This window comes from Poecile atricapillus, chromosome 3, assembly GCF_030490865.1.
Source record: "Poecile atricapillus isolate bPoeAtr1 chromosome 3, bPoeAtr1.hap1, whole genome shotgun sequence".
NCBI classification, from domain to species: domain Eukaryota; kingdom Metazoa; phylum Chordata; class Aves; order Passeriformes; family Paridae; genus Poecile; species Poecile atricapillus.
In genome coordinates this window covers 78,554,709-78,568,741 of record NC_081251.1, presented here as the reverse complement: position 1 = coordinate 78,568,741, position 14,033 = coordinate 78,554,709, and the positions used below count along the sequence as shown (strand labels likewise).

The following is a 14,033-nucleotide window of genomic DNA, read 5'->3' as shown; positions in this document are numbered from 1 at the left end:
TTATCTGAATGCTACTGAAGTAACCAAATAATTAATTTTTTTTTATACTTGGAACTTCTTTAACAACATAACACCTCTGAATTACAAGCAGAAACCTGAAGAGAAAATAGTTTAGGATGAATTACTTAGAAACTTGAGGTACCACAAGTAAAGAAAAAAGGGAAAAAAAAGGTAGGGAAGAGTCTAAGCCAGAGTCTAGCATCACTGCTGTAGTTCACACCTATGTGCCTTTTATGAGTTACTGTAAGAGTTTCTGCAATTAGAAAGCAGAAATAAGTTTAGAGCAATTGTGCAGATTCACATTTCAATTCCTGCCTGAAACCAGTGGTGTTTCAGAGCACTGTATTATAAGAAGGTTGCATATGGCAGCGTGACAGTTTGTGTTCAGCAGGTCTGCGTACGAGTCCCTGCGCTTTCTGTGTGCTTTAGTAACAGGGTGGTTGAAAGATGCCCAAACGGCTGGAGGGCATGTAGTAATGCTGGATAACTGTAGTACTCAGAGACAAAATTAATCTGCTCTTTGTGATGCATCCAGTGGAAATACTGTAATCTAAATGAGCAGCTCAAGGTTTTCCTTGGCGAGCCTGTTGGTGTGACTGAATAGTGCTTATGCTTGAATTGTTGATGCCATGTAAGTAGAAAAGGCAGAGAGTGGTGAGGGAAACTCATATGTTCCCTGAGGTGTAAAAGAAAAGGAATTTGGAGAGTCTGATGAGGAACATTGCAAAACTCATCTTCATTTTCTCTAACACTGGTTACAGGAAGGGAGTTTCCTTCCATCCTAAGGGCTTGTTTGGGTAAGCATGGGCTATTTTTTAAGGATTAGGAGGATTTAGGTGCTTGGAATTTGTCTTGTTACACATTGTTTTCATTAAATAAAAACATTTGGACTTGATTAAATTAGTTTATCTGGAGCTGTTTGAGGTTGTTTGAGTATTGAAAACAAATTAGATTATGTAATTACATGAACAAACTGTATTTATCAGTGGTTTCCTAGCTGCTTTGTTGATGATTTCATGCCCTGTACTAGTGTTTCCATCCCACGGCTGTGGCAGCTTTAATGGAATTGATCTCAATTGATCTCACGAATTTTTTTTTCCTATGCATTGAAGCTGTTCAGGGGTTCCCTGTGGGGGCATCTTGATGCACCTTCTCCGCTTGGCTGACTTTGAACAGTGATACCCAGCAAGCTGTGCCACACTGGGAGGAGTTAAGGCTTTTGGATGCCACAGGAATCAAAGCTTGCTGTTACCAATTAAATGCCCCAGGATGGGAAGAATACGTCAAATGTTTATATTTTCTTAAGCCAGTCTCCACATTTCTAAAGGCTGTGCGTTCATTTATAGTAAAAAATAATTCAGCATGTTCAATCATATATTGGCTGTTCCTTAGGAGACCATTGAGACGTTTAGCTTACAGTAGACCCGAGTGAGGAATTTGTTGCCTTTCTTAGATCCATTAGTACTTCCTTTGCTTTGTTTGTATGATACCCATATGTGAACTGAAATTTCTTCTCATCTTATGTATCTTCACATTTTTATCAAGGTCTGAGCTAGAGAGTTTCACTCCATGATGGATACTTTTATTTCTTCTATTTTTTTCTTTTTGGAGAAAATTTTAACAGCTCAGTGAGATCAGGATTCAGTGTACACTTTTTCTGGATGCCAGTTGAGAACTTATGTGCAAACCCAGCATCTTCAAATGGGTTTTCCCAAAAAGCATGAGTCTGGCTTTTGTCAGGAATGTCCCCTATGCCTCTGGCAATATTCTGCTATTCTGTTTAGGTTCTTTAGCCTCAATGACAAGACACAACGAAGCCAAAAACTTGAGCTGTTCAAACATACCCTGGCTTTATGACCTGTTTCTATCTTAAGTAGTCCTTTCCCTGGGGCTCTTTGGTCCTTTTTAACAGGTTCCCAGAGCCATGTCAAGGAAAAGCAGTGCTTCCTTCCTCTGCCTTTTTGAAGGTTTATGCTCCTCCAGCTCATTCTTCTCAGATGGTCTGTGTGTAATTCCAGTTCAGGTGAAGTTGTGTGCCTGTGATTTCCACCAGTGTCATAATGAAATGAAGCCCATTCTCTTGGACATGAGCTGAGGAAATAGTGCCACAAGAGTGTGGGGTACTTAAACCTATTTTAAATATTTAAAAGAATCAGAAATTATATTTCAATATGGTGTGGGTTTTTTTTCTTTATTTTTTGTTTGATCTTTTGTTTTGAGGCTGTTTTTTAAGTTCTCATAATAGCTACCATTTGAGATTTTCAAGTTTTCAGTTTGGCCTGGAGATTACATCCTATGTGTTTTTGCATGGCTGATTTGAACTTCCAGTTGTATATTTTCAGAATTTAGAATTTTTGTTACAGAACTTTATATCCTCAGAATGGATTTCATGTATTCCTACTTAAGCTTCCTTCCTTGTACATTAGGCCAGAGATGTAAATCAGTATCAGTTAACTGAGTGATTTCACCCATGATAATGTATAACACACATTATATATTAATAAATAAAATATATTAATATATAATAAATATAGAAATATATAATAAATGGATAAATATATAAATATATTATTATAAACATATATAAATATAAAAAATTATTTCCTGTTACATTTAAATACTGAGGCATTAAATATTCTTAATTATTTACCTCATGCTAGACCTTTAGTGTCATTTATTTACACTTATTTGCACAAATTATTTGGGTGGATATCCAAAGCAAACAGTTACAAGAAGGAACATGACCAACTCTTTTCTGTTGGCATCTTCCTTCCAGTATTTTTAGCACAAATTTTTTGCTCAAAAAACAAGCTTTTCATGTGCTTATTCACTCATTACCCACCAGAATCCTGCAGGAGAGGTGCACATGAAGAGTGCCTGGTGGAGGAGAGATGCAACCCATGCAACTTGGCCTTCTGGATGTCAATTACTTTATAGGAACAGTAGCACAGAAAAAATTAATTTATTTGGGTGGAAATTTTGGATATATTTATGTTAATGGTGGATTTTGCCTCAACCCTGAAGAGAGGGGGAAGAAAATCTATAGGCTAGACCTCTTAAACTCAAGGAAATCCACAGTGAAACTATTTTTGTTTGCCTTCATTTCACTGTACTTCTGTCAAGCAGCAAACTGCTGCCCCTTAATGCTATTTCACTATGCTGTTGCATTGTGCAATTTTACTTTGCAAGAAAACCACATTGGTGTTCAACCTTGTTCAGGTACATCTTCAAAAGCACTAAAATTCTTTGTGTGTTGTCACTATTACAGTGCAGCCACTTGTTTGTGGCTGCTCAGGAAGAAATGGTACCAGAGAGAGAGAGAGAGAGGTGTCTGTCATGCTTTAGTTACTGCTGCGGTCAACTCCCCGTCATTTTGCCCTGAAGCAACAGCAGTTCTGTAAGGATGTCTTTTATACATTCAGATAAAGTCCCAACAAGGGTTGGAACCCAAAAAAGTAAGGGTTGTGCCGTCATGGGTAGGCTTCCAAGGTTGACTGGGACCATTAGCACAATGATACAGCTTGAAGTACTTTAAGTCAGTTTATATTAAATGTTAATATAAGACAAGACAAGAAGAATATTAAATATTCTTTTGCAGAACACAGTGAAAAAATGATTCTGGCAGTTTGCATTGTGGACCTATCTGGCAGTCAGGCACTGGTGTTCCAGACCCTGTCCAGGCAGTGTGAGGGTGCTCTGTGACAAGCTGGGCTGAGTGCACGGTTTCTTGAGTGTGTTTCCTGGGCCGAGGGAATTACACAGCTGGGCTAGAACTCCTTGGGCTGCTGAGTGTTTTACTTTGTCTTCTTGCAGCACACAACACACAGGTTCTTTTTCCTACACTGGCCTTCTATGGTATTTGTAATAATAACAGCTTGTGGTTGTCCAGAGGTCACAGCAATTGGAATAATGACCACTAGGTTCTTAATTATGTCGGATTATCTACAGTTTGTCATTTTTATGTAATTCATTACAGACCAAGCAATACCAATCCATCAAAATGCCATGATTACTGTAAAGGTTCTTATTTTTTAAAGTCAGAATCTTATGTTAAATGTAACAAATGGATACTGAACTCTATTTCTCAAATATTATTTGATTCCTGACAAAAATGACCTTTTTTTTTCTTGAACAAACCTTATGATATTTTTTCTGTTATTTTCACGTAATTTAGTTCTTGAAAATTCTGACAGCTCATTTACATTGTGATTGATTATAGAGTCCTGCATTTTATTTTTAGAAAGTGCTGAACCATGCCTGTTACTGCTTGTATCTCTGAGCTGAGAAATATTTTTCATTTGAAACATTTTCCATGTTTCGTCTGATAATTTATATTGCTGTAAATGTGCAAGTGCTAGCTGGCAGAGAAATAATTACCCTTGTCTTTAAATTGGAGTTACAATGTTTTAATGCTTCAAAGTTTGTGTATGAAGTCATTTCAGTAGAATCTCTTGATATTTTTATGATCTTCACGGGTAGATACAAATTAGCTTATTTTATCTGAGAAATAAATGTTAAGCAAAAATCTAGATGCTCTGCAAGAAATAGTTTTCTAGAGAACAATCAAGGCTTAAAGTCAAAATAGAAAATCTGTCCCCAGTATTTTCTATTCTCAGGTGAGCTTTTTGCAGACTTCCAGGAAAGGGTAAGTAGTCCAGGATTTTTGGAAACAGGAGGCTGACAAATAAGAGTATCTGTACTGAAGTGTGAATAAGAGATGTAGCCAGATACCATATTTAGCTTAGTGTCTTGCTTAGTAGTAGCATCATGAAATAAAATAGCTGGGATATCTGAGGGAAGAATTGCTTTCTGTGTTTGTCATGGAGAGAAGATGCAAACAAGGCAGAAGTCAGAGATCACAAGGAGGGGAAGGGAAGTGGTTCTACCACAGGGCACTTAAAAGTGCATGTCAGATGGATAGTCACTCCTCAGATGTCTGAATGACGAATGAAGCTCTCCTGCCCCATGCCTTTCCTCTTCAACTTGTGTGTGATATGTGGCCAGATAATACTAAAGCTGAAGTCATTAACAAAATTTTTATTTCTGTTTTCATTTCAGTTATTTGCCACCTTCCATGCATGAATGGAGGCCAGTGTAGTTCTAGAGATAAATGCCAGTGCCCTCCTAACTACACTGGTAAACTTTGTCAGATTCCTGTGCAGACTGGCAATTCTCCGAAACTCTACCATCACCCGCAACAGGTGAACAAGGCTGTAGGATCACAAGTTATCCACTCTACTCATACTTTACCACTGACAATGTCTGGACAGCAAGGTGTAAAAGGTAACTTCTTTCTTGATAGATACTTTTAACTTGTCTGTTTTAACAAATTATTTCAGGTATTCAACCAGTAACAATAGTGCTACATCTACATATGTCAAATGTTGACACCACAACTCGAACCATGAGCTCACCAGAATGTCTGGAACATATTTTTCTCAATGACTGAAATAATAAGAAATAGCAGTGTTATTGAAAACAGTTTTGTAGGTAAATTTACTTTACTTTGATAGAATTTAATGCAAATTGTAGTCAAGAGATAATGCAGGGGGTCTCTTCCAGACGTACAGACCTGTTCAAAAAGACTATGATTGTGGTTGAACAGAGTCCATAAATTGCAGTATACTTAGCCACGGAGTTGCAAGTGATTCCGTGGTTACTAATGGAGGGAAGAGACCAAGCTTTTCAACATAAAAAGTTTTTAAATCTGATGTAAATCTAAAAATACAAGCTGTGTTTATATTATATGATTTGGTAGAGTATTATAAGTTAATTTTGTGGTGAACTTTTTAGTGGAGATAGGCCATATGAGTCACTTAAATAGAACCTTCCTTCCAGGTCAAATAACAATATCATTTAAAAAAAAAAAAAATAGGGTTTTGCTGATGCTATGAAGAAGACAGAGGATAAGAAAAAAGAAAACCTGTGATGTTAATCAAATTTTCCCAGTCTAAGAAAGTTCATTCATCTTGAGATTACTGCTTCCTTTAATACTTTGGTTGTGAGGCGAAAATTCTTCTGATGACTTTGAAGAGAAGTGTTGAGTTTATTTCTTCGATGTCCTATGGGTCTAAGTAGGATTTTTCTGGGTCCATGTAAAGTGACCCCTGCAACTCAAATCTCAACATACAACCTAATGTGAATTTTGTTTGCTTGTTTGAATTGCCAGATTGATTTTTGGTCAAGGGTAGTTTTAAAATTACCTCTCCAAGGTTGGTATCTCTGAATAAAAAGAAAACATTTGAGCGAAAGATGTGAGCAGGCTCAGTTACTGGCAAATAGCTTCTGAATAACTTTGCTAAAAGATATTTGTGATAATCTGAAGTAGTAATGCTGTATTCAGAAAGGGACATAGCTGTGAAGAAACTGTTGACAGTATCCTGGAAATGAAATGTTTTATAAGTACTTTTGAGTATCTCCTCCATCCAAAGAAGAGAATATAATTACCTAAACATTTGGCAGAGCGTCAATTTATTTCTCTGCCTGTGTAATTCCAATTGAAATAATTTTAGACAATACAGTGGTCCACAACCCCCAAATTTTTAAGACAGTTATTCTTCAGATTCTCTCTTAAAATGCACAATAGGTTTCTCATTGCTAAAGAGTCTGACCTCTTGAAAATTTTTTTCCTGACCTTCAAATCCTCATAGGAATCATTAGCAGTCACAATGCCTTTTCTTCTCTTTACATGTCCAAATGAGGATGTTGGATTGTTGAGAGACAAATATTTTATTTCTTTAAAAGAAAGAATAAAACAATTCATCCTGAAATGGCTGGCAGAAATAAAAATGAGCACATCTAGGCAGTGATCCAAGATGTGGAGAGGATTGTGATAATAATACCGCATGGGAGAACCCAGCCTAAATTTGATGTTTTCAGTATCTGAATATCTCCGGCTGGATTGAGACACACTAAAGTAGGGAAATTCAGTGATTTATTTTGAGGACTAATATGTTTTTTAGATTTAGCAGCTAGAGAAACTAGTTACAGGGATCCCTCTTCATACATAAAAATGTTGGGGTGAGTTTTCTTCTTTTTACAGACAGACTAGGCTGTCTTGTCTTGCCCTCCAAACCCAGTCTAACAGCCTGAAAAGGACCTCACTGCTTCTGCTTATAGCACTGAAGCTTTCCCCCATGGGTTTGCTTCTAGCAGACCTCATGTAGCATACATTTTGCTTGTGGGTTGTTTTCAGCTACAGGCAAGATCTTTACCCTGCAGCCATATTTTGCTGACTTTCTACCATCTTATTCCTGAAGTTTCTGTCAGAGTATGTTGACAATTTTCATAAATGAAACAATGCAGTCAGTGTAAAAATAAGTCTGTTTCTTTTAAGGAATTTCTATGTGAGACCAGTTAATACTGATAGTGTGCCTAAAGAAATGAATATAATGTCAAAAACCAAAAGCACTTTCTCCAAAATACTATAATTTTAAAGTAGCTCCAATAAATGAAATATGCCTCCTGATGAATGGAGCTGAAAATACCTAATAAAATTCCAAAGAAAAGTTCAAACTCCAGGAGGCAAGGAGATGATCCAGAAGATCTAACAATCCAGTGTGCATTATAGAGAAAGCTGTGTCGAATGGTTTTTTTTTGGTTCTTGATGTTTGGAAGGGATGCTACCTCTGATGGATTGTCTGGCCTCAAGTGGCCAGACTGACAAGAGGCCCAGCCAAACACAGGAAATGCTAACTTAGTTATGCAGCTTACAAACTGCACAGCTTGTTTCCCTCCTCTCCTCCCTGCCCACCCCAATAATAATTTGATTTACTTTAAGGGGCATTTTGTGTCCCATTGAAAAGAGGCTTAAGGGTCACGAGCAGTTGTATGCAGATTTCCTTGACTGGAGGGTCCCAGTCTACATACCCAGACCGAAAACTACAACCATATTTAAAAATGGAAGTGTCTGAAGGCCATTTCCTCCCCCTTTATCTGCCAAACCCTGAATTCAAAGTTCATCAAAGGGAGTGGTGATTTTAGATGGCTGAGATGCTGGCAACACTTGCAGGGGTGAACTTGGGATTTGGCAGGTATATAAAGGTGAAGGGATGAAATCTGAAGCTTTTCCTGTGTTCCAGAGAAAGATGATGGATCTGAAAAAGAAAATAAAGCTTACTATATATCCAAAAATAACGTAGTAGAGTATGAATTCTGGAACTTTAAATGGGATTCTTATTACACAGTGTGACCGCAAATATTAATGTCATACCAGCCAATTTGGACATCCATGTTTATCTAGCAGTCTTTATAATCCTAAAGTGTTATCCCTTCCTTCATGAAGATTTTTCATTTTCTTGCTTTGTTAATGAGACTCTGTGTGTTCTTTAAGCCTTCCTTCTAACCCCCAAATTTGGGCTTCATTTATATTTCAGTCACTTCAAGGCACTCTGTAAAAATTCTGATGTACAAAAAATAAATGTCTTAGAGATGCCTAAGATATCTTTTTCACCTAATTTATTACCAACTTCTCTTATGTGTTTTTCCTTCAATTATTTTAGTGAAGTTCCCTCCTAACATAGTGAATATCCATGTGAAACATCCCCCTGAAGCCTCAGTTCAGATCCATCAAGTGTCAAGGATTGACAGCACATCAACAGGACAAAAAGCGAAAGTACCTCAGCCAGTACATCCACAGGTCTCTTACCAAGGTCTTCCGTATCAGAAGACCCAGAAAGGACATACAACTTACACAAATCAACAACCCATTCCTCATATGTTTCCTGTTTCAGTTAAAACTCAGCTTGGGCGCTGCTTTCAGGAGACTGTTGGGACACAGGTAAGAAATGTTTGCTAAGGCTTGTGAGACAGGTAGCATTAAAACTCTGTTATAAAGGAATGGAAAAGAAAATAAAAAAATCTAACAATTGGAGGGAAAGGATGCATTTGACTTTCTTTTCTGCAAGAAAATTATTTTGAGTAATTTTTAAGTAATGTTTTTCTGAACCTCTTTCTCCTTCAAGCTAATGTCTTTATTTTCTGTGGACTTGGGTCCCTGACATTTTGGTTTCAATTATTTTATCCGTAGCGTTTTGTTTTTCTCATGGAAATTCCTATTCAACAACTTCGTGTTTTACAGTATTTTAGGCTAATATTTTGAATATGTTGAAATGTGACCATTGAATGCGATAGAAAAATCATGAAAGCCAACTCAGTGTTCACTAGAACATTAAAACCTTAGTTCAATTGAAAAGAGTATGTTCACATCGTGTTTTTCATATCACTATTCAAAATCGTGTTTTCTTTCAATCCTTAAATAATTCTAACAGCAATACGTGTTTTTATATTTGCATATATATTTGTGTATATATATATATATGTGGGGAGAGAGAGAGCGATGATAAGGATATGTGAAAAGATTGTTAAGAAGTCAGTAAAATCCTGTTAGTTACTGCTTAGTACCTTTCTGAAATTTGGCTTTTCAGATCAAATGTCTTTAAGGTGAAAGCACGCCTCAAACTGAAATAATGTGTGAGGTTTCGGGAAAAATCATTTGTTTTGGGAAGTAATGTTAGACAATAAGTATGTTGTTTATCAGGCTGAAAAGTACTTCATCTTTGAAGATGTGATTTTTAAGTTTATCAGAAGGGTTGCTTTGCTTTCGGTCCTTCCAGTAACATGTGCCCAAAATTAGACAATTTTTAAGCATCCAATATTGTATGTATTTCCAGTATATTTCACAAATTCTTGTTAGATGTTGGTAGTAAAATTATCCAAAAATTTCACAGAGCATGCCTTCCCCTCAAAGGGACATCACCCATCATTCCTGAGATGTAGGACTGTAGCAAAATTCCCTTTACAAGTGTTTTTTCTGGCTGTTTCTTCCAGCTGTCAGTGGATTTTTTTAAAGGCTCTTAAGCTGTGTGCAACCCCTGCCTTCCCCCCACCAAAAAAAGAGGGAAAAGACCTCACTCCCTTACTCACAGATGGGCGAGGAGTTTGGAAAGGATCAGTAATGGGGAACAGGCAGGAGCAGAAATAGGATGCAGAAGCAGGGTGAAAGTGACGCAGTTGTTGGGTCCTAAGGTGCTGAACTCTCCCTGCCATGGGCAGAATGTTGAACTTGAAATCAAAGTTTTTCATCTCAGTCACCTAGCATCTCTAACAAGTTGACATGAGGATGCTTAAAAGTAATGAATTCTGAAAAATGCAATGGAATTTTAATGTCATTGCACATGAACAATTTTTTTAGAAGACCAGAGTTAAATTTGCATATGGAACATTAAAGGCTACACTTCACTAATTGTAAAATGATTAATTTGAGATCTACAGTGTTAATTTACACTGGTGAGTTCTTTGTGCTTGTCTGTTTCAAGCACAGTAAAACCTTCAGTTTTTTTTCTACAAGTGTTGAAGCACATGGTCAAATGAAAGTTCATGGATTTTTACATGAAAAAATGAAAAAGGGCTTGTGTCAAACAACCATTTCTGTCTATTTCCTACAAATGAGCAATCTAAGAAGCATATCATAATGTGCAGTCCTAAAAATCTGGACATAAGTGTGATAATTATTAGTTGTTTATTATTTTTTTATAGTTCTCTTTGTACTCATATATAAAGGAATACAAAATTAATTCCTTGGTCTTACACTTGGTAGTGGGTGCTGTTGTATCTCCTTTTAAAGGGGGAGAAAAGGGAAAATAAGCTTTCATTACCCTTATGTCTGACTTAGAATCGTACTAAATGCTTAGTCACCAGTTTTTGTAACTTTTGTTTCAGTATTCCCCTGGAAAAATGTGTCTTTGCAGTTGTCTCAAGAAAGGGTAGTGCCTCCTAGTTTAGAACAGTCCATGTTCTCAGTTTTTCCCAATTTCATTGATCAGGGTTAATGTTGAAGAGCATAGTGAGGATTTCAGAGGCATTCTGTTGCAGTGATGGTTCAGTTTAGAATTAGAGTTGTAGAATGGCATTTTGTAGAGCATTCGTTTAAGACCTTGCCATAGAGATTTAAGTGACTCATTAACCTTTCAAATTTGAATCTGAAATGTTATTGTTTTTCTTGCAGACAGTCAGTGTTTATTATTTATTTTTATGTTAACAACTTTTTTTTTAACTGCTTGATAGACCTACTCTAAAATAACTACTTTTTCAGTTTCTTTCGTATTTGCTTTGCTTGTATCTTAGTGGCTTCTCTCTAATTGTTCAGATGCGATACTGTAATAAGCTTTCCCTATTAGTAGTGATAGGTTGCAATTCCTTTCTGGAGTTGATGCTGGATAATTTGATACCCATACTTAGTTCAGCAATCATCAGTGTTTATACTTTTTTTTTGTAGGGTGGATTGTGTATTTGTCTTAATGTTTTATTAAATATCCTGTGTTCCTGAGATGACTCCACTGTCTTTAGGGCAGATTGGTGGAAGGATTTGTGTATGGCCTCTTGTAGACAAGTCAGCTAAGTTGATTAGAGCTTTGCTGAGCTTGCTTTTGGTCCATGCTAAAAGCACAGGATTAAAACTGTATCAGAAATTATTTTGTGGTTTTGTGTGCATGTGTAACTTCTACAATTCCATGTTTCTCTCCATCCCTTGTTCTTGCTTGAATTTCAGCTGCTCTTAAGTTACAGGTCCTTTGATTTTAGTGCTCTGAGGTTTTTTTCATAATCTTCTGTGGAATATTTTCCATCTCCCAGCACATTCTTCCTTGCCCCACCTTAGTTAAATTCCCTTAATGTATCACATTCAAAAACAGTAGTTTCCAAGACAGTGCATTTTCTACAGTGAATTTCCAAGTGAGTGCATACTGTTGCACTTAGCAACTGGAGCCACCTTGAGCTGAAGTTCAGAGGATGTTATGGCACAGATAGTTGAAGAATCTAGTCATGCTGTCAGGCCTACAATCACTTTTCATTAAGGACATAGGAATTCTTGCAGACCTTCTCTTCCCTTAGCTGTCTGTAGTATCGTGACTGTAACCAAAGGCAGTGACCATGAGAACAAGCTGGTAAAAGGTGAATGGAAGATGTCAGTCTACCAGCTCAGAAGGACAGGGAGAGTGAGAAGGGCAAGAGGAATGAAATTTCCTGGTTTAATAAGAATAAATAAAGACATAAATTTTTGTAAATACATGTAAACATGTATGTCTGTGTTGTTTAATTTTGATTGTTTTCTGAAGTGTCCTCAGCACTCTGAAGTGGAAAGATAACTACAAAAGTGGTATTACTATTTGAATTTTTAAAAGATTATAGGAATTAAATAGTGTTTTGGATGGTTCTGTTTTGTTCTCAAATCAATTGACTTTTCCTGGCTACCTCTCTTTTCTCTGAGTGGAACACTCAGCAATTATTTCTCCTCTGGGAGATGTTAATGGTGATTGCTCCAGGATAGCTTATCATGTTACATGATAGCTCACAGTGATACGTCCCACACAAGAGTTGTAGTTCATCAGACTTTTTCCCAGTACCACAAAGATTTTTGCAGAGTATGTCATAAGCCATGTTAAGCTGCAGGCCAGAAACTGGCTGTTGACATAAAGGGGTAGGAAACAAACCTTTACCTAAACTTGCCCATTGCTATATAGAAAATGATGTAGAAGAAATAGAGACTTGGAGTTGGAAACAGACATAATGGAAGCAGTAGGACAAAAATCCCAGTTAAGATGGAGACCAGTAAATTTCTGGAGAGCACTCTATAATGATGCCTTCAAAAGCTGGAGACTGGGCATAGTGTCGTGTGAAAGCCATGTATTTCTAAAATTCAAGGGGCTGGTCATCTTAGACCACTGATTTGCTAAGTCCTATTTAAAAAGCAAGCAAATGAGGAAGATTTTGTTTCTCTTCTTTAATTCCTTCTCTTCAGATGATTTTAATTTTAATTCTAATGAAAATGTTTTTATTATGACACAGGGTATCTTGTTGCTTCCCAAAATACTTCTACAGAGTCATGGTGTATCTAGTAAAGATTGTGATGGTATTCTTGTGTCCTGTTGATTTGGCATATAATTTCTTTGCACTTAAATCAAGAAAGGAATCCACTTTCCTACTCTGTGAAAATCTGTATAAAGATAATTGAGCACTACTTTTGTCACCCCTTAAGATCATTTTGAAGTGTTTGCTAACTGTATTGATGTGTTTCCCATGGTTACTGCACTGCAGTATTATCACTGAAAAAATGGAGGAATTTTCCTTCAAAATTGTTTGGGTCTATTCTTTGCTTCTATGTAAAAAAGGAGGTGTTTTTTCCAAACAGCAAGAAATTGGAGAAGCTGGTATTACAAAAAAATTGTCTAAATCAGACTCTTTCTGTCTAGATTCACATGTGATGCTGTTCTCTTCAGCAGATATTTTTGGGTATTAGGTTTACTGAAAGAGACTTCTAGTGATCACAGCATCTGTAGTTTAAAAACAAGATAAAAAAAACCACTGTTATTCTACAGACAGATACTGAAGTTGCTTACCTTGATGAAAGGAGCACATTGCAAAATATCCAGAAGAGAAGCTGGCTATGAAGTCATGTCTGCCTATCTTTGTTCATTCCTCCTCATGTAACTGCTGGGAGGAGCTGGACTGCTCTCTGAAATGATCACTGCAAGAATTTCAGAAATACTGTCTTCTGATCCCCCCTTTTTGTTGTGGTATTTTAGATTGAAGTCGGTTCCAGGTTGCTATGTTTGGGTATATGTTCCATTCCTCACTTGTCAGTGGTTTGCTGCATGATGCTTCGTGCTTCCCTTGCAAAGTGCTTTAAAAGGTGTTGCAGAAAAAGTCCATACTTGATACAGCTCTGTTCAAAAGGACGCCTGAATTAGAGTTGTTTTGGTATTGTGAAGTGAAATTTGGTGGAGTATAGTGATACTTTGGAAAATCATATTAAAAAAAATCACAATATGACATCTACAGCAGATAAAAGGAGCATATTTTGATAGGTGAATGGTTTTAACTAATTGGTTTTAATTATTTAAATGGTTTAATAAATAACGTTAGTGATGAACACTAGGAAAGACTTTAAAATTATATGGGTTGTCCATTTTTCAGTGCAATCAAAACTCTCACATATGCATTCAAATGTGTTTCAAGTGCTGCTTAGTATGTCTGAT

The 14,033-nt window shown here is 36.7% G+C and overlaps 1 protein-coding gene across 3 annotated transcripts in view; it reads left to right on the top strand.

Moving 5' to 3' along the window:
* Positions 1 to 14,033, top strand: part of LTBP1 (latent transforming growth factor beta binding protein 1) — a 184,877-nt gene that overhangs the window by 77,124 nt on the left and 93,720 nt on the right. For all 3 annotated transcript variants that reach the window (XM_058836171.1, XM_058836173.1, XM_058836172.1), the window contains 2 exons: positions 5,059 to 5,283; positions 8,502 to 8,779. In XM_058836171.1, the coding sequence (XP_058692154.1) occupies positions 5,059 to 5,283; positions 8,502 to 8,779 (503 nt within the window). The remainder of the gene's footprint in view (positions 1 to 5,058; positions 5,284 to 8,501; positions 8,780 to 14,033) is intronic.